This window comes from Onychostoma macrolepis, chromosome 07 (assembly GCF_012432095.1).
Source record: "Onychostoma macrolepis isolate SWU-2019 chromosome 07, ASM1243209v1, whole genome shotgun sequence".
In the NCBI taxonomy this organism is placed as follows: Eukaryota; Metazoa; Chordata; class Actinopteri; order Cypriniformes; family Cyprinidae; genus Onychostoma; species Onychostoma macrolepis.
In genome coordinates, this window is record NC_081161.1 from 11912915 (window position 1) to 11934339 (window position 21425).

Sequence of the window (21425 nt, forward strand, 5' to 3'; positions counted from 1 at the left end):
AGTCAACACCTGCCAGCCAATCAGAATCGAGTATTCAGACAGACCATGGCATAATAAAATCATGGTTCATTTTTGTAGGGAAAGTTGTAAAAGTAAGTTAGCCAGCTTAAATAACATTTCACAGTTACAGTAATTGTGTATATATCATCAACTTATTTAGGTTAATAATATCCCCAAAAAGTTATGGAATCATCAGGATGTTAAAATAAACAAAAATCTCACATTTCAAAGCAAACATTGATAAGCATGTCCCAGCTAGGTTTGTCACTTTGTGGTTCCCTTAAACATTTCGGATGTGGTCTATGCCTATTTGCAGCACGTTTCTGTATTTGGTTGTGTTGTGAGTAAGTGCATTTACGTATTTGTTTGTTTTTTTTTTTTTTTATTTGCAGCGCACTGAGCTCTCTCAGCCACCGTACCAATGCCTGAAATTCCAACTTAGAAAACACTTTCATATCATACATCAAATAAATGCTGTCACATATCATTTAGAACTTCCTGCTACTTATTAGATTTATCCTTCATTCCATGTCTCTGTGTTGCAACTAGCATAACCACCACCATCTCCTGAGCCTCTACCACCATCCATAAAGGTTGCTGGAACTCCTGCTTACCTCATCTTATCAATTCTAGACATGGAGGGATAAGGATATTCTTCCTTGTGGGGAGGATATGACCCAGAGGAGTATTTGTGGATATCAACAAATAATATCCTAGATCCTTCTTTGATTTTGGACTTCCACCGAGATCACCCTGATCATCATGTTCCATAACCTATAGGTAGACCCAGAAAGAGATTTGCACTGGAGGTGCTCCTAAAACAGGGGAATCTGTAATGCCTGCTTCTGCCATCTCTCCTCTACACTATCACCACTTCATCTTCTACAATCTGAAATGTATCCCTGTTGATGGCACTTTCTGTTTGGTCTGTTTGAAGTCAGGTTGTTAGTACACTTATTGTGATCATTTTCTTCTCATGTTGTTATCTGTTTATCTATAAACCTCATGTGTGGTTTATTAACTTTATGCCTGCTATTTTTGGATTTATTTAAAACTTATTTTAGACTTGATATGGGTTTTGACCTTGACCGGCTCACGTTCATTACCTTAGTGGATTTACTAATTGGAATGTTTATTGATCTATTAAACTCTGCACATTGATCCTCACCCTGGGTCTCTGTTACAAAAGGATTGTGGGAAAAAAAACCAACCTTTCCTTTGATGAGAACACAATCCTCCATGCGATTTATTATGTGTGAAGGTTCTCCAGCAAGCCACTTGGTGAAGGTGACATGTGTTCTGTCTGACCACTCAAACAGGTTCTGAATCCTCTGATCATTAAGTCCAATCCAGAGTTCATCATTAGGCACTGCAGAACAAACACTCAGATTGGTGGTATTAATGGTTTGTTTGTTTTGTTTTTCCTGTGAGGTTTATGTTTAGAGGTAGGGTTAGGATTAATGGATAGTATATGGAAACCCAATATGTGTTTTTGTATAATGGACACTGAGATGGCACATACTTACAGTATCCACTCTGTGATATAATGAAACTGTGCTCCTCTATGTTGTGTATACTGGCCAAGTCTGCTCCTTCTCTGTGACATGCTGCTAACGCATCACTCCACATAATCTTGGTCCGCTGCAGATAATAGCAATGACCAGCATATGGAACCCATGCAACAGGACAGAAGTTAGGCTGATCTTTACCTGCAAGAGAAAAAGAAACATATCCTTGTAAAAACCTGCATATGATGTATCAATGTATACCTTTAGTATAGTGTGTAGTGATGCATAGTGCCTTCAAAACATATTTGGTTGCTTGAGCCACACATTAAATTATCATTTATTAAAAGCCATTTATTGTAAAGAAATCACAAGCACACTTTTCAAGCAAAAGTGCAAAAACACTTTCTGGTTGTCAAAAATAGATGGAACATGTATATGGTTTATGTGGTAATCAATGAACTATTCCTAGGACACCTGTATATAATTTTTTTTTTTTTAAATGTGAGGGGAACTGACTTCCTACATTCATTCATTTTTGTATTGACCATTGTAGTGTGTGGACAGCCTACCTGGCGGAGGTGTGTTATCTGTGGAATTGCCTTTGCGACAGATGTAACCTAATTTCTTACTGCAGGCTATACTCTCCCACTTTGATGCTTTACCAGCATTTAATGCTGCACAGTTCAGGCCTGGTTCCAGGGAAGGGTGACCTGAAGGTTAGAGCATGCATTCAATCAATTCCACAACTACAGAAATAAAAAAAATAATAATCCCCTGCTGATTTTGTACATTTGTCCACTGACAAAGAAATGACCAGTCTATAATTTTAATGGTAGGTTTATTTTAACAGTGAGAGACAGAATAACAACAAAAAAATCCAGAAAAATGCATTTCAAAAAAGTTATAAATTTATTTGGTAATCAATTGATTTGAGTGAAATAAGTATTTGACCCTTTCGCAAAACAGATGTCTTTTATACAGGTAACAAACTGAGATTAGGAGCACTCCCTTTAAGAGAGCACTCCTAATCTCAGCTCATTACCTGTATAAAAGACACCCGGGAGCCAGAAATCTTGCTTATTGATAGGTAATCAAATACTTATTTCACTCATTAAAATGCAAATGAATTTGTAACTTTTTTGAAATGCGTTTTTCTGGATTTTTTTGTTGTTATTCTGTCTCTCACTGTTAACCTACCATTAAAATTATAGACTGATCATTTCTTTGTCAGTGGGCAAACATACAAAATCAGCAGGAGATCAAATAATTTTTTTTCTCCACAGTAAACCTGGACTTCCTTTATATGGGTGCATGTATAAAGTTGTGTACAGTTGTATGTACATGGATTTTATTTACCAGGAGCCCAGTTTAGATATCTGAATGGGTTTCCATTACTCCACTGCCAGCCACTCTCAAAGTCAAGACTGTTAAGCCCAATCCATAGTGTGGAGCCAAAGAGATTTGTTAAGCCTGAAATGTAAAGTGTCTGATATACTGAAATGCTACTTTATTTATACCACATTATTGGTAAAAATACATACTCTTTTCAGAATGATTGTGGAATCTGTGACTGTGAAAACATTAGAGCATGCAATATGTTTTTCCTTTGTGAAGGTAAGTACTTGAGTCTACCTGATATATAAGTCTGCTCATGCAGCTCTGAAATGCTGAGAAGATCAGCATCTTGTTGCTGGCAGCTTGTTCGTGCCTGATGCCAAGTCAGTGCAGACTGCGTGTTCCTTTGATATAACACACCAGTCACTGGATCGCTGTCCCAACCTGAGCCGACTATTGCACACAGTGGGTTATATAGAGTGGTAGAAGTTAGTTCTTAAATTAATAAGAATGAACACTTTGCACAGTATCATTATTTTACAGTGTTATCAAACATTATGGAAACCCAAATAATTTAGACTCGTTTAATTATTATTTATTAAATGTTTAATTATTACCAGAAAGTAATCACCAAATGTTTAAATTAATCACAATCTGCTGATTTGATTGTAACTTTAACATTACAAACAGTGAGATTAAATGGAAATATATGTGTGTGCCATAGGATGTGTTCGTCAGTAGGCCAGATTTCAATTGTCCTGCTTGTATTGTGTTATTCATGGGCAGGAACAAAAAAAAAAAAAAAAAAAAAGAAAAAAAAAGAAAAGAAAATTAAAGAATGACACTATCTAGATCCACAACAAATAGCATTTCTCAAAATTTATCTTCCGTCCACCTTCCATCTTTTTCATGGAATCTATAAGGGGATGTCATAGGTAATAGTTTTAGTGCAAGGATAGCACCACTCACTGCTTTGTCTAGTAGGCTATATGAGTCATATTTTCCATGCTACTAGCTACACATTGCAAAGTTTCTGGATTGACATTAAATGTGGGATGACTGACAGTGATAACCACAGTGACAGAAGGGATTAAAAAAATATGATACTATATGTAAAAATAGATCAAATAGACCTGACCTTATTTTCAAAGTCACTTTATTGTTGCAACAACTACAACGTTTTTGTAGGTTTTCATGTTCTTATATTAATACATTTAAGTAAATATAATTTTAAATCTTCCATTTGTGTAATATTCATTAAATCTATATTATTAATATTTTTAATGTTTACTTTGCTGTAAACAATTTGTATGTACTTTGTAACAACAGCTGTTCTATCCAGATCACGTCTTTTTCATGGAGGCCTTTTTAATGTTGAGATATTTATTGAATATCATTGCATTATAATGTAATGCCTAATACTAATGCCTAATAATGTATTATCAATACAGAATTCATATAAAGTGTTACCATTTTGATTTACAAATATAGCTTCATAACATGTCAACTACATGGTTATCAGATAAAAAACAAAATAGAATAAATTAAAAAAAAAATTCTAAATGAAGTGCAATCCTGTGGACAATGCTATACACAGTGCCAGTAGTGGTCGATAAATAAAGTGTTATGTTTTTTGTGCTGTGTTGTCTTACTTTTAGTTGGGCAGAAGCCCCACTTTTTCTCTGTGTCGTAGTCTGTCTCTGTGGAACACCATAGCTGACCATCTGCTCTGCCCTCAACAATGCATTGGGCATACCACTTGTCATCAAATTTAAACGGGAACTGGCATGGTTTCCCAAATGAATTTCCACCTATTGTATATAACGCTACAGAACATCAAGAAATTACATTAGACAATAGTGAGAGAATGAAATAAATATTTGAACTTAACAACTCAAATTAATGCAATACTTTGAGCTAAGGTCTTTCACCCACATATTGTTTATAGTGCTATGCTGTAAATGCCCAATTTTAGGTGGAAGCAAAAATATTCTGTTTTTGTTTTTAGCTTTAAATGCAAATGAAGAAAAAAATTGAATTCTCCCCACCACACTTTCCAGAAGAGGGCTTTCTAGTTCATGCCTCAGATACTTTGGCAAACAACAAAACAGGACAACCAATACTGCTGCTATTGTAAATACTGTAGTTCAAACCTACATGTATGAACTGGAGTCAGACCTGAAGAAGGAGCGACTATGGCAGAAATAACAAATGCATCGGGACATTTCTGGATGGTTATTTGATGAATTTATGTAACTGAGTTTTTCCAATAATTTTTCAGTGATGGATTGGGGGTTATGTTGCGTCATGCTCATTTATTAATTGTTGTAGAGATGCTCATGTGAGATCTGCGATGGGATGCCTACTGTTAAATATTTCTGGGGGTCATAAAAGAATTTTGAATAAAAAAATAAAATTAACCCACTGTATCATCAGTAGCTCAGATGCCAGCAGTAAATAAACACCTCTTCATACAGTAGCTGAGACATTCTTGTGATACCAATAGCTGCTCTAGTGAGGAGTAAAACACGGCGGACTATGTACAGCTTACTCAGGGGAAGATCTAAGCTAACAGGGCAGATTCCATCACCAGTCGTGGCCAATGCCTATCCCAATATCCCAGAGTGGGTGGATTTTTTTCTATTATAGGGCGGCTGTGCACAAACAAAACAAACTAAATTAATTAATTAATTTAAAGGAGTCATGACATGGATTTTTTTTATTTCAATTTTTTATTATTATTATTATTTTAATATGTTACTTGAGGTTTACTTATAATAATTATAAATAATAAAGTTAATAAGGACAATCCAACGTTCTCCATTGACTTTGTATTGCAGGAAGCTGCCTCCTTGTCATTTTTGACTTATAACAAAAAACAGAACAATGCATAAAAGCTGCTATTTGACAAGGTGTACAGCAAACAAACTAAAAAAAAAAAAAAAACAGAACTGCATTCTTTGCACTGGAGAGCATTGGATTGCAAACAAATGGTCACATCGGGTGGGCATGGCCTAAATGTGCTCTGTCTCTATTGGATCTAAAACGAGCCGTTTTCTGAGGGTTATTACATAATTGCTTTTTTACAAACATTTTAATTTATGAAACTTGCAGGATGTATTAAGCATACAAAGACCTCTTCTGTATCAAAAGATCAAGGAAAATTAGTATCTCATGTCATGACATGCACAACAGGTCCCCCTTAACTTATGCTAACATCATATGTGGAAATTCATAACAGAAAAATTAAATATGAATTAAACATATCTTCTAAATGTAATTACTATAAGGTCTTAATAGCTTTTCAGATTTCCTATCTATTATATGGACTTTTGTTTATACCTTGATATCCATGAGAACACAAATCTTCTTTGGTCCCATACATCTGCCAGCGACTCCAAAGACCTGTTCCCTTGTACAACATCATATTTGGCTCATTTCGATTTCCATAATTCAGGTGCAGTGGCTGTCCCTTTAAGCCAAACAAGGTCTCATTCTTACATTCCCAAGTTTGTAGAGGACTGAGTTCATTGCAGGGCAGAAGGAGAATTTTGACCCAGTCTTTGATGTTCTGGGCCCCCAAGCAGAGTTTAAAAGAGAGGCTGATAATTCGTGAAGAAGAAATCCATCGAAAACGCTGAGCCTCAGAAGATACATCGCATGGTGCTGTCTGTATTACTGAAGCACTCACAGCATTCACACATTTGTTGTGATCCTCGTTGTAGATAAGGAAGGAGCTGGTGTCTGGATGTATAGAAAATTATATCAGATGCTGTAAAAGGCAACATTCCATACACATTCCATAATTTGGTGCTACATCACTTAGTCATTTATTAAACAATTAGGGGAAAAAAACAACACAACACTTTTTTTTTTTTTTTACTGAATGCAGTTTGACTTATTATTATTGAATAAAACATTTTGTAAATTGCAATGTTACAAAATAAAATGAACACCAAATTAGAATGGGTAATTAAGAATTATATAAAGTCATATTAAAAAGTTAGGACACCCTATTGAATTCCACAGTTTTATATCAGGCCATAATAAATATTTGTAATGCTGGCAGGACTTAAAATTTGGAAAATAAAACCTAAGATGAACAACAAGACATGACATATTGAAACATGTTATTTATTTAACAAAAATAAAGCCAAAATGGAAAAGCCATGTGTGACAAAGTTAGGACACCCTTACTGTTAACAGGAATTAATTATATAATAAATAAAAAAGAAAACATAATAGAAAAGAAAGAGCAAGCTAGTGTTAGAGGCCTTAATTGTATAATAAGTAAAAAGAAAACAGATAGAATACAAAACGATTAGAAAAGCTAGTGTTAGTTGTTTTTTCATTTTCTTTTTCTTCTTTTTTATTTAATTTAATTTTTTATTTTTTTAAGAATATAATTAGAATAGAGAGTGCTAGAGTTAGAGGGTCAAATAAAGATGGAAGAGATGTGTTTTTAGCCAATTCTTGAAGATGGATTTAGTTGGGTAGGTCATTCCATCAGGAGGGAACATTTAATTTAAAAGTCTGTGAAAGTGATGTTGTGCCTCTTTGGGATGGCACAATAAAGTGACGTTCACTTGTAGAACGTAAGTTTCTAGAGGGCACATAAGACTGAAGCAATGAATTTAGGTAAAGGGGTGCAGAGTCAGTGGTGGTTTTGTGGGCAAACATCAATGCCTTGAATTTTATGCGAGCAGCTATTGGTAACTAATGCAAATTGATAAACAGAGGTGTGACGTGCATTCTTTTTGGCTCATTAAAAATTAATCTTGCAGTCAGGCACTGCTAATCAAATGCCTTTGATTAACTGATCATCAGCAAGAGTGAGCACCTCTATAAAAGCGGAAGCTTTGGCAGTTTGCTGGTCTGGAGCCTTCAGGTGTATGTTAACACAATGCCAAAGAGGGAAGATATCAGCAATGATTTTAGAGAAGCAATTGTTGCGATCTGGGAAGAGTAACACGGACATTTCCAAACAATTTGAAGTCCATCATTCTACAGTGAGGAAGTTTATTCACTAGTGGAAGGCAATCAAAACAGACACCAATCCTCCCAGGAGTGGATGTCTAGCAAATTCACCCCAAGATCAGACCGTGTAATGCTCAGAGAAATGGCAGACAACCCAAGAACTTCACCGCAGACACTACAGGCCTCGGTTAACATGTTAAATAATAAAGTTCATGACAGTACTGTTAGAAAAATATGGGACAAATATGGCATGCTTGGAAGGGTTGCCAGAAGAAAGCGTTTTCTATCTAAAAACAGCATATGCTGGTTAGGTATGTTTTGAAGCATGGGAACTGGTCCTGAGCTGATTTAAGCTGGTCTTGTGCTGGTCCTATGCAACTAGCTCCTACTCATAACCAGGTCAGGACCAGAAAGGACCAGCTTAAACCAGCTCAAACCAGCTCCCATGCTTCAAAACTTACCTAACCAGCATATGCTGTTTTTATTTTTATTTTTTTCCAACAGGGAAAGCATGGCAGGACGGTTTAGGTTTGAAAAGTTGCATCTGAACAAACCATAAGACTTCTAGAACAATGTCTTTTGAACAGACGAGATGTTTGGCCATATTGCACAGTGCATTTGGTGAAAACCTAACGAGCATATCAACACAAACACCTCATAGCAAAAGTCACAAATGCTGGTGGAGGGCTGATGATTTTGGGCTTGTTTTGTACTCACAGGACCTGGGCACCTCACATGCATTGAGTCGACCATGAACTCTTCTGTATGCAAAAGTATTCTAGAGTCAAATGTGAGGACATCTGTCTGACAGCTAAAGTCGAGCCAAGTATGAAAATGAGGCCAGATCATTACTATGAAAGATGTGTTGGAGTTGTGTGATGCCCTTTTCTGCTCATGTGTGTAAATTAAGTGGCTTTTTATTAACTGTATATTCTGGGTTGTTCCAAATGGAGGTGTATTTAGATGGTGCAAGAGGAGTGTTTGTAATTTGGTGAAATTTCCACCAGGCTGTCAGAGCTGCTGCTATAGTTGGTGCTTTAAAACAGGGATGTTTTTTGATTGTCTGACTATAGAATGGTAAATCTGAAATTCGAATATCCTTACAAATTGTTTGCGCAATATCTAGCCATATGTTTTCTGATGGGTTTGGGTGAATCCATTTGAATATCTGTTGAAGCTGTTTAGCCAGAGAGTAGTGGTATAAATGTGGTGCTTCCAATCCTCCTTGAGCTTTTGGTTTCTGTAGAGTAGATAATTAAATTCTCGGGGTCTTATTTTTCCAGTGATATTTGGTAACAATTGAGTCCAAAGATTTAAACCAGGTGAAGGTGGGTTGGGATCATTGAGAATAAATAGTTTAGTTTAGGGATTATAGTCATTTTAATTACTGATATTCTGCCCATAATGGATAGTGGTAAATTCATCCAGCGTTTAAGATCATCATTTATTGTTTTGATTAATGGGGTGAAATTAAGACTACCCTTACCAAAAAGTAGTATACTTCAAGTTTATTTTATTAAGTATACGTAAGTAAAGTTCAAGTATATTTTAAGTATACTTTATGTAGTAAGTATACAAATATCAGTGTACTAGTAGTATACTTGTAAGTGTACTTTTTGTACAAACTGATAGATCTGATTACTTTTCGTCTCTTCTAGAAGAAAAGAAACATAACCCTCGGTATTTATTCAATACAGTGACTAAATTAACAAAAAATAAAGCATCAACAGGTGTTGGCATTTCCCAAGAACATAGCAGTAATGACTTTATGAACTACTTTACTTCCAAGATCGATACTATCAGAGATAAAATTGTATCCTTGCAGCTGTCAGCTACAGTTACGCATCAGATAGTGCACTATAGATCCCCTGAGGAACAATTCCACTCATTCTCAACTGTAGGAGAGGAAGAATTGTATAAACTTGTTAAATCATCTAAACCAACAACATGTATGTTAGACCCTATCCCATCTAAACTACTAAAAGAGCTGCTTCCAGAAGTCATAGATCCTCTTTTGGCTATTATTAATTCATCATTGTCATTAGGATATGTCCCCAAAACCTTCAAATTGGCTGTTATTAAGCCTCTCATTAAAAAAACCACAACTTGACCCCAAAGATCTAGTTAATTACAGACCGATCTCAAATCTCCCTTTTCTGTCAAAGATACTAGAAAAGGTAGTATCCTCACAATTATATTCCTTCTTGGAGAAAAATGGTATCTGTGAGGAATTCCAGTCAGGATTTAGATCGTATCATAGTACTGAGACTGCTGTCATTAGAGTTACAAATGACCTGCTTCTATCATCTGATCGTGGTTGTATCTCTTTATTAGTTCTACTGGATCTTAGCGCTGCGTTCGACACTATCGACCACAACATTCTTTTGAATAGACTAGAAAACTTTGTTGGCATTTGTGGAAGTGCCTTAGCATGGTTCAAATCGTACTTATCTGACCGCTATCAGTTCGTAGCAGTGAATGAAGAGGTATCATATCAATCACAAGTGCAGTATGGAGTACCTCAAGGCTCAGTACTAGGGCCGTTACTTTTCACGCTTTACATGTTACCCTTGGGAGATATTATCAGGAGACATGGTGTTAGCTTTCACTGTTATGCTGATGATACTCAGCTCTATATTTCTTCACGGCCCGGTGAAACACACCAAATTGAGAAACTAACGGAATGCATAGTCGATATAAAAAACTGGATGATGAGTAATTTTTTACTGCTAAATTCTGAAAAAACAGAGGTGTTAATTATCGGACCTAAAAACCCCACATGTAATAATCTAGAACATTATCTAACACTTGATGGCCACTCTGTCAATTCTTCATCAGTCAGAGACCTAGGTGTGCTGTTTGATGGCAATCTTTCATTTGAAAGCCATGTTTCTAGCATCTGTAAAACTGCGTTTTTTCTAAATTGCGACCTGTGCTCTCAACGTCAAATGCAGAAATGTTAATTCATGCGTTTATAACTTCAAGGTTAGACTATTGTAATGCTTTATTGGGTGGTTGTTCTGCACGCTTGATCAACAAACTATAGTTGGTCCAAAATGTAGCAGCTAGAGTCCTTACTAGAACCAGGAAATATGACCATATTAGCCCGGTTCTGTCAACACTGCACTGGCTCCCTATCAAACATCGGATAGATTTTAAAATCTTGTTAATTACTTATAAAGCCCTGAATGGCATAGCTCCTCAATACTTGAGCGAGCTCTTATCACACTATAGTCCTCCACATCCACTGCGTTCTCAAAACTCTGGCCGTTTGATAATACCTAGAATATCAAAATCGACTGCGGGCGGCAGATCCTTTTCCTATTTAGCACCCAAACTCTGGAACAATCTACCTAACACTGTTCGGGAGGCAGACACACTCTGTCAGTTTAAATGATGTTTCATTAACAAAGTTCGGGAGGAGCACGTCAGATACTTAGCCTAATTAGACAAGTGGTACGCAATCAAGCTAATCAATACACGGGTATAAATACAGCTGACATACCTCCATTCATTTGACGGTTAATCAGCATCCCTCCACCACACCTTCTCCACCATTATCACTAAAGTTCTCAACACACTATGGGGGGTACTCTGGGTTCGGGCAATTCTCGAGCTCGCAGTCCTTCCCCAGGACAGCACGTCAACAACGTATTACCATACTCGTCAAATACGCATTACGTTACTCATGCTAAATATATAAGTGTGAACTCGTGAAATCTAGATTAAAGACCCATCTCTTTAACCTGGCTTACACATAACACACGAATACGCTTCTATTATTCAAATCCATTAAAGGATTGTTAGGCTGCATTAATTAGATCAACCGAAACGGGGAACACTCCCCATAACACACGATGTATTCGTTACATCGTAAGTAGAATGGCATCTACACTAATATTTGTCTGTTTCTTTCCTATTCTGTTTCTCAGTTCGTATCCGATCAGATGGTGGATCAGCACCAAGAGATGATGTCTACAGCCCTGATCGTCAGCGGAGACCAGGACACCTAGATGAGCCCCAGAGACAGATCCCCAGTGAAGACCTCGATTAAAATACAAAAAAACTAAAAATAATAAAATACCTAACTACATAATACTATTATTGTTAGAAATTGCAACAAAATAAAAAATAGAAATATAAACTTTTGAACTGCAGGTTTCGTCTGGCCAGAGGAGAACTGGCCCCCCGACTGAACCTGGTTTCTCCTAAGGATTTTTTTCTCCATTCTGTCACAGAGGGAGTTTTGGTTCCTTGCCGCTGTCGCCTCTGGCTTGTTCAGTTGGGGACACTTAATTTCTAGTGATTATCGCCGATTTGATTGCACAGATACTATTTAAACTAAACTGAGCTAGACAACGACATCTCTGAATTCAATAATGAAATGCCTTTAACTGAAAATTGAGTGTTTAATCTTATCATTATACATTACTGACACTCTATCCTCCAATTTGATACTGTTAAGTGCTTTGACACAATCTCTATTGTTAAAAGCGCTATATAAATAAAGATGACTTGACTTGACTATTTCAATACTTCTTGAGACTAAATTGGCCCACTTTTATGTATACTTTACACTTTTATACTTTTAAATATACTTTAAGTATAACAGTAGTAAACTTTGGGTACACAACTAGTTTATCAAAGTTTTTAGCTTGTACTGCAACTATACTAAAAGTGAACTTATAGGTATACTGATAGTTTACTATCTAATACTTGTAGTAGCATTTTTAGTACACTTTGAAGTATAGTCTCAGTAAACTACTAGTTTAGTAGTTTTATACTGCAAGTATACTCGTAAGTTTTCTTTAAGTGAACTTTATATATTTTAAAATCATATTTTAAATATACTACTATGTCCCTATTTAGGTATTAATTTGTATATATTTTGTTATATGGACATATGAACATACAAAACATCCAGAGAAAGAACAGGGTATCTGCGTGTAAACAAACATTTTATTCTAGCTTCATGCATTATTTTTTTAAACACTCGAATGTAAGTTCGAACTAATTTGTCCGAACTAACTGCACTGTATTTTATGTATAATAATTTTCTATTCTTAACTGTTTTAAATCTTTTTTTTAAAATTATTATTACTTTTTAATTCCTTGTTTTTATTCTTGTGATTATTTTTTTTATTGACTATTTCACTTCCTTTTATGTAAAGCACTTTGAATTACCACTGTGTATGAAATGTGCTATATAAATAAACTTGACTTGCCTTGCTAAGTTTCATTTAAAAAAATAATATAATATACTAATAGCACACTTGAATAAACTTCTTTTTCATAAGGGTAACCAGCCTAAATATGTGATGTTATTGGTGCATAGAGGGATATGTGTGGTCTGGGATGTCACATCCAAGCTATTGTGATTTAATGAAAGAATAGAAGATTTACTCCAGTTGACTGAATATTCAGAAATGTGAGAAAATGAATCAATAAGTTTAATTGTTTCTCGTAATGATAATGAGGGATCTTGTAAATATAGTAATATGTCCATCTGCATAAAGACTGATTTTGTGCTGTACATTTAATGTTTGAACTCCTTTAATGTAGTTGTTTTGGTGGATGGCTGCTGCTAATGGTTCAATAAAAATGGTGAATAATGAGGGAGAGAGTGGGCATCCTTGTCTAGTCCCCCTGTGCAGTGTGAAGCTACGTGATGTTAGTCCATTAGTGATGACAGTGGCTGAAGGTGATGTATATAGAATTTTAATCCAATTAATGAATTAGTCCCCAAAACAATACCTCTCTAATGTGGAAAACAGGAATTTCCAGTTGACCCTATCAGATGCTTTTTCTGCATCCAGAGTGACTATGATGGCTTTTGCTTTTTGAATTGAAGAATAATACATTAAGTTGAATAGTCTACGTGTATTGGTTGATGCTAGTCTACCTTTAATGAAACTGGTTTGATCCTGGTGTATTATAGATGGTGTGACCTTTTCTATTCTATGGGCTAATACTTTGGCGATTATTTTAATGTCAGCATTGATCAAAGAAAAGTGGATCTACAGGCAAATGAATAAATTTTTTAAGGATAGCCAAGGACCAGATTTTTAATTTATTTATTATGTCCTGATACAGAAAACCATGAAATTCAATAGGGTGTCCTAACGTTTTCACATGACTGTATACTAATATATATATATATATATATATATATATATATATATATACACACACACACACACACACAGGTGCTGGTCATATAATTAGAATATCATTAAAAAGTTGATTTATTTCACTAATTCCATTCAAAAAGTGAAACTTGTATATTATATTCATTCATTACACACAGACTGATATATTTCAAATGTTTATTTCTTTTAATTTTGATGATTATAACTGACAACTAAGGAAAATCCCAAATTCAGTATCTCAGATAATTAGAATATTTACATTTGAGTTTCAATTAATGACCATCCCTACAGTATAAATTCCGGGTATCTCTTGTTCTTTGAAACCACATTAATGGGGAAGACTGCTGACTTGGCAATTATCCAGAAGACGAACATTGACGCCCTCCACAAAGAGGGTAAGTCACAGAGGGTCATTACTGAAAGGTGTGGCTGTTTACAGAGTGCTGTATCAAAGCATATTAAATGCGAAGTTGACTGGAAGGAAGAATTTGGGTAGGAAAAGGTGCACAAGCAACAGGGATGACCGCAAGCTTGAGAATACTGTCAAGGAAAGCTGATTCAAACACTTGTGAGAGCTTCACAAGGAGTGGACTGAAGCTGGAGTCAGTGCATCAAGAGTCACCACGCTCAGACGTCTTCAGGAAAAGGGCTACCAAGCCACTTCTGAAACAGAGACAACATCAGAAGCGTCTTACCTGGGCTGTGGAGAAAAATAACTGGACTGTTGCTCAGTGGTCCAAAGTCCTCTTTTCAGATGAAAGTAAATTTTGCATTTCATTTGGAAATCAAGGTCCCAGAGTCTGGAGGAAGAGTGGAGAGGCACAGAATCCATGTTGCTTGAAGTCCAGTGTGAAGTTTCCACAGTCAGTGATGGTTTGGGCTGCCATGTCATCTGCTGGTGTTGGTTCACTGTGTTTTCTGAAGTCCACAGTCAACGCAGCCATCTACCAGGAAATTTTAGAGCACTTCATGCTTCCTGCTGCTGACCAACTTTATGGAGATGCAGATTTTATTTTCCAACAGGACTTGGCACCTGCACACAGTGCCAAAGCAACCAGTATCTGGTTTAAGGACCATGGTATCCCTGTTCTTAATTGGCCAGAAAACTCGCCTGACCTTAACCCCATAGAAAATCGATGGGGTATTGTGAAGAGGAAGATGCGATATGCCAGACCCAACAATGCAGAAGAGCTGAAGGCCACTATCAGAGCAACCTGGGCTCTCATAACACCTGAGCAGTGCCACAGACTGATCGACTCCATGCTACGTCGCATTGCTGCAGTAATTCAGGCAAAAGGAGCCCCAACTAAGTATTGAGTGCTGTACATGCTCATACTTTTCATGTTCATACTTTTCAGTTGGCCAAGATTTCTAAAAATCCTTTCTTTGTATTGGTCTTAAGTAATGTTCTAATTTTCTGAGATACTGAATTTGGGATTTTCCTTAGTTGTCAGTTATAATCATCAAAATTAAAAGAAATAAACATTTGAAATATATCAGTCTGTGTGTAATGAATGAATATAATATACATAAATCAATAAATCAACTTTTTGATGATATTCTAATTATATGACCAGCACCTGTATAAGTGTATATATATATATATATATATATATATTTATTTATTTATATAAATGACACTTTGCTACAATGTAAAGTAGTGAGTGTACAGCTTGTATAACAGTGCAAATTTGCTGTCCCCTCAAAATAACTCAACACACAGCCATTAATGTCTAAACCGCTGGCCACAAAAGTGAGTACACCCCTAAGTGAAAATGTCCAAATTGGGCCCAATTAGCCATTTTCTCTCCTCGGTGTCATGTGCCTCGTTAGTGTTACAAGGTCTCAGGTGTGAATGGGGAGCAGGTGTGTTAAATTTGGTGTTATCGCTCTCACTCTCTCATACTGGTCACTGGAAGTTCAACATGGCACCTCATGGCAAAGAACTCTCTGAGGATCTGAAAAAAAGAATTGTTTCTCTACATAAAGATGGCGTAGGCTATAAGAAGATTGCCAGAAACCCTGAAACTGAGCTGCAGCACAGTGGCCAAGACCATACAGCGGTGTGGCGGCAACCAGGTGAGGAGTACAAAGACAAGTGTGTCTTGCCTACAGTCAAGCATGGTGGTGGGAGTGTCATGGTCTGGGGCTGCATGAGTGCTGCCGGCACTGAGGAGGCTACAGTTCATTGAGGGAACCATGAATGCCAACATGTACTGTGACATTCTGAAGCAGAACATGATCCCCTCCCTTCGGAGACTGGGCCGCAGGGCAGTATTCCAACATGATAACGAACCCAAACACACCTCCAAGATGATCACTGCCTTTCTAAAGAAGCTGAGGGTAAAGGTAATGGACTGGCCAAGCATGAGCATCTGTGGGGCATCCTCAAACGGAAGGTGAAGGAGAGCAAGGTCTCTAACATCCACCAGCTCCGTGATGTCGTCATGGAGGAGTGGAAGAGAACTCCAGTGGCATCCTGTGAAGCTCTGGTGAACTCCATGCCCAAGAGGGTTAAGGCAATGCTGGAAAATAATGGTGGCCACACAAAATATACAATTTGGGCACAATTTGGACATTTTCATTTAGGGGTGTACTCATTTTTGTGGCCAGCGGTTTAGACATTAATGGCTGTGTGTTGAGTTATTTTGAGGGGACAGCAAATTTACACTGTTATACAAGCTGTAAACTCACTACTTTACATTGTAGCAAAGTGTCATTTCTTCAGTGTTGTCACATGAAAAGATATAATAAAATATTTACAAAAATGTGAGGGGTGTACTCACTTCTGTGAAATACTGTATATAAGCATTTTTTTCATAATTAGATATCAGTTTTGTAAAATTGGGAAGAGAAATTCACGCAAGCCCTACAACAACAACATACAGTACAATACAGCAACAATGTGTGCACAGGTAAAGCATATTTGCTTTTCTTTGCTTTGATTAATAAACTTTATTTATAACAGCCATTAATGCACAAATGAGATGTTACATTAATGAGATGCTGGATATGTAGTTTAAGCAACCTGGCACTTAGAAATAGAAACAAACTTGCAGAGTCAGGCAATCTGTCAAGTCATATCCCAAACAAAGGTGTAAATTTACAGATTTGAATGAGTGCATGACAAATATGAAACTGCTTCCCTGATAGCACACATACATTATTTCTATCTTTTGCTGTAGTGTGTCAGTAGGAAATATCAGTTTACATTTCCAAACATTTATTCTGCCATTAAAGGGGTGGTTGACCGTTTTTTTTTTTTTTCTAGGCTTGATTGTGTTTATGGGGTGCAGTCTAACACGTGTTAATTCTTCGTTTAAAAATAAAATTAAAAAACGCATTACTTTTTCACATAATTTACCTTTATTCCACACCGCTCTGTCCCTTGTCCTATAAACGCGCTGATCATTTCATGCTTTTACGGAGCCCCTCTCTCAGAAATACGCAGTGGGCTCAGATTGGTTAGCTGGCCCAGTGTGTTATGATTCACTAGATTTGCGCCCAGTGCACGTCTAAACATCCTGCCCCTCACTTCAGCGACATGTGCTCCGGTTGTATTGTAAACAATGGCATCGTCTATATTGCTTATCAATTTGAGCCTGATTGAGACCCAGAGAATATTACTGAGGAGGATCGTGCAGAACCTGTTCAAGCACGGCTCTTAATAATATGTTTTTTATTTGTTGTCGTCTAATACTTTTAGATACGCTGTTATTTGTAAATGCTACTGCTTCTGTTAGCTTTTAATATACGGTTTTATCCTGATTAAAGCTTTAATACAGTACTGCAACTGCACACGCGTCCATGTATAACGCTTCTCATAGCTATGTGAAAATAAGTGTATAAATGGAACAGTTCATTGTTGGAGCTGAGATGATGATATGAATGAGAGAGAGAGAGAGAGATTTTAGATTTTTAACCACATATTTTTTAACTGCACAACTTCAGGTGCAAAACCCACAAATAAAAAACACATAGAATTACTCAAATTCTTCAACAAATTGCAATGTATCATTTTCAATCTAACACAAAACATTTTCTACACTCCAAACTTTTCCAATTTCTTCATATGAGTAGAAAATAAAATCATGTTTTATTCTAGCTTTTATGAGTTATAAAACAATGAAATATGGTTTCTCTTTGATCACAAAAAGGACAGCAATCTAGCACATTTGGATTCAACACTGAGATAAAAGCATTTACAGCAACAATCCCATGTAAAATTTGCCATTGAAGATCACCCACATTTTTAGTCAATGGTGGTTTGTAAGAGCCCCAAAAAGGTTTGACTTCGATATCAGCACTTAAATGGTCTCTCCATGGTGTATCCACTCGTTTTAATTTATCTTTATTTATTTATCACCTTCACACAAACTTTATATAAACTCTTTCCACCCATTGTATCAAAAATTATGTCTCTCAAATTCTCTGAGGTCATTAAAACATTTTCATTTTTAATTACACTTTTAGAGATCACCATACAAGGAAAAAGATCCGTTTTATCAGGAAGCGCTTGACCTGACAAAAAGTTCCAATCTTCTTCACTCAAATTTTCTCACCACTTCTTTAACAAAAGATGGACTGTCCTTGTTGATTTAATTTCAAGTCTCTGCGCAAGTGCATCAGCATTGTCCAACGCGATACCAGCCACTTCTATTAAGTCTTTTATTTTAACAACTTTGGCTTTTGTTAACATTTGCATCAACCATAAAGTTGTATGTCCACAAACCTCCAGTCGAGCACCATTAATGAAAGGTTCTTCCAAAAACCAATACAGAGACTTACATGGCATTGATCTTTTAACCTGTACCATACACCATGCTCTTCTTACACTCTCATAAAAGGAAAAAATAGACTTCATATGAGAACTCTTACAATCTGTCCAAAAGATGTTTCTTCTAAAACCCCACCCTTCAACCTTACTTAAAAGGCAACAGGCTATTCCAGACCATGATATATTTGGACTATATAAAAACTTTTGAACAAACTGAAGCCTAAACGCTACTTTCCTACTTATAAGATCAACGAGTCCTTGTCCACCTTCTTCCTTTGGAAGATAAAGAACATTTCGTGGTAGCCAGTGTAATCTATCCCAAAATAAATTTATCATCTTGACCTGTATTTTTCCAAGAATTTCCGGAGGCTCTAAAACTGATAATCTGTGCCATAATGAGGAGGCTACTAAATTATTAATAATCAATGCTCTCCCCCGAAAGGACATTTTGGGTAAAATCCATTTCCACCTTCCTAATCTTCCTTCTACATTTTCAAGAACATTTTCCCAGTTTTTTTGCATTATTATTTCATCACCCAAGATATTTAAGACCTCTTTGTGACCAAACCGTTTCACCTGGTAAAACCAGTTTCATCAGCGCTTCATCACTAATAAATGGGGGCACATTAGAAAGCAACACTTTTCTCGCTGGATTCACAAGTGGAAAAACCTTAATCAAACTACCATTGAGGACTACCCCATTTTCAACTATTGTGTTCACTTTTTCAACTTTATCCAAGAATAACACCACAGCACCGTTCATTCGAGACGCCAAACAAATACTACTGTGACCAACCACCTCTCCTACCACTAACACACATTCTTCAACAGAGCACTCAACTCCAACCGGCACTTTTATTCCATGCTGCCGGGTGAGTTGCTCATAACTCTCTATCTCCGCATTCGCCATGGCAGCCACTAGCTTACACAACCCCCAGAGGTGGGTAGCAACGAGTTACATTTACTTCGTTACATTTACTTGAGTACATTTTTTGGGTAACTAATACTTTTAGAGTATATTTAAAAATGGGTACTTTTACTCTTACTCAAGTACATTTTTAGTGAAAAAACAGTACTTTTACTTCATTACTGTGGGCGACGCTCCTCTTATTACTTTATCATAATGAATACGAGTTAAAAATCCTTCAATTTATTCCAAGCGCGCCGGCTACTATATTCAGTATATGATCCAAAGTAACTAGTAACTAACTACTTGAGTAGTTTTTTTATCCGATACTTTTTTACTCTTACTCAAGTAACTATTCCGACTATTACTTTTACTTGAGTAAATATTTCTTCAAGAACTTTTACTTGAGTACAGTTTTTGGGTACTCTACCCACCTCTGACAACCCCCCACCACAATATTTTCAGTGCTTTGTGACCATACACAGTAAAAAAAACAGTGAGAGAAACAACACCTAAGTAAACAGACCTTTTAAACCTCTTTAATTTACAAAATTTCTCAACACATTACAAATCTAATACACAAAATAAAACCAACAAAACAATCAACAATTTTACCAATTAAAAACCATATCTCCAAACTCACTCAATATCACTAAATGATCTCTCACACCCCACCTCATTCTGAAAAAAAGGTACATTATCAGTTTGTTTATAATATGCAAACTCAACAGCACCCCTAAATTCTACCAATGATTTAAAAAGAGACAAGAAGTCAACATCTTTTTTTACATTGATATGCTTTCAGGATTGCTAACTTGGCTTGTCCCAATAAAAAATTAGCAAGCACACACTGTTCACGCCTATTTATACTTGCAACCAAAAATAAAAAGGGTTTTTGTAAATAAAAATCCCAATTTCATAATTAGTTTTTCTAAAAGTAAAAAAAGTGGAGTAAGCCGTGAAACGTCTCGGTTACATATGTAACCCTCGTTCCCTGAAGGAGGGAACGGAGACGTCACGTCGGATGACCGACGAATTGGGATCCCTACCAAAGCGCCACAGGAACTGCCCCTTCCAGTGCCCTGTGTAGGCCTCCTGATCCTTCCTATAAGGCAGACGATAGGACCGGGCTCTACACAGAGAGGGTCAACTACTGTTGTTCCTTGGGCAACCCAGACAGTAGGACTTGGATAACACTGGGAAGCGTGCCCTTCCATTTGGAAGAGGCACACTGTGGAGTCACCTTCTCCCAGAGGGGGTTAAGTGGCATTTAGACATGTGAAGTAACCCCGTAGGGCCCTATTGCACATGGAAGTCTCTGAGATGGCTTAGGCTGCATCATTAGAGATGGCAGAACGTGGTCTTCCAGGGGAAACACGTCTCTAATAAGCATACCGTGGAGTACACATATGGAATCTCAGCAGGGTCTCTCATATGGGCACTAGCCTCACATCAGATTTCAAGAATTCATTGGCTGAAAGGCCTGGCGCCGGACGCTCCATGTCCGGACACCGGAGTGCTGGAGGACTCGACAGGGTTTGCCTGGTTAAGGAACTCTCTGGAGAATTGGGCAAAAGAACGCCGCAAGCCGACTCTGAGCCAGGCCTCTCAGTGCCACTACCCGTGTTAGGAGTCGCCCAACCCGCAGCTCTACAGATGTCTGCTAGCGAGGCACCACGAGCCAGCGCCCAGGACGATGTGACACCCCTAGTGGAGTGAGCACGCAACCTGAGCGGGCAGGGCACACCTTGTGCTTCATAGGCCAAGGTGAT

General features: G+C 37.0%; 1 protein-coding gene across 2 annotated transcripts in view; it reads right to left on the reverse strand.

Annotated features, from left to right (window-relative positions):
* The window catches only part of mrc1a (mannose receptor, C type 1a), a 215565-nt gene that overhangs the window by 117779 nt on the left and 76361 nt on the right, over positions 1-21425 (reverse strand). For both annotated transcript variants that reach the window (XM_058780779.1, XM_058780780.1), the window contains exons 2-8: positions 6186-6587; positions 4496-4669; positions 3141-3296; positions 2865-2978; positions 2078-2218; positions 1527-1709; positions 1212-1369 (exon numbers count right to left, since the gene is read on the reverse strand). In XM_058780779.1, the coding sequence (XP_058636762.1) occupies positions 1212-1369; positions 1527-1709; positions 2078-2218; positions 2865-2978; positions 3141-3296; positions 4496-4669; positions 6186-6587 (1328 nt within the window). The remainder of the gene's footprint in view (positions 1-1211; positions 1370-1526; positions 1710-2077; positions 2219-2864; positions 2979-3140; positions 3297-4495; positions 4670-6185; positions 6588-21425) is intronic.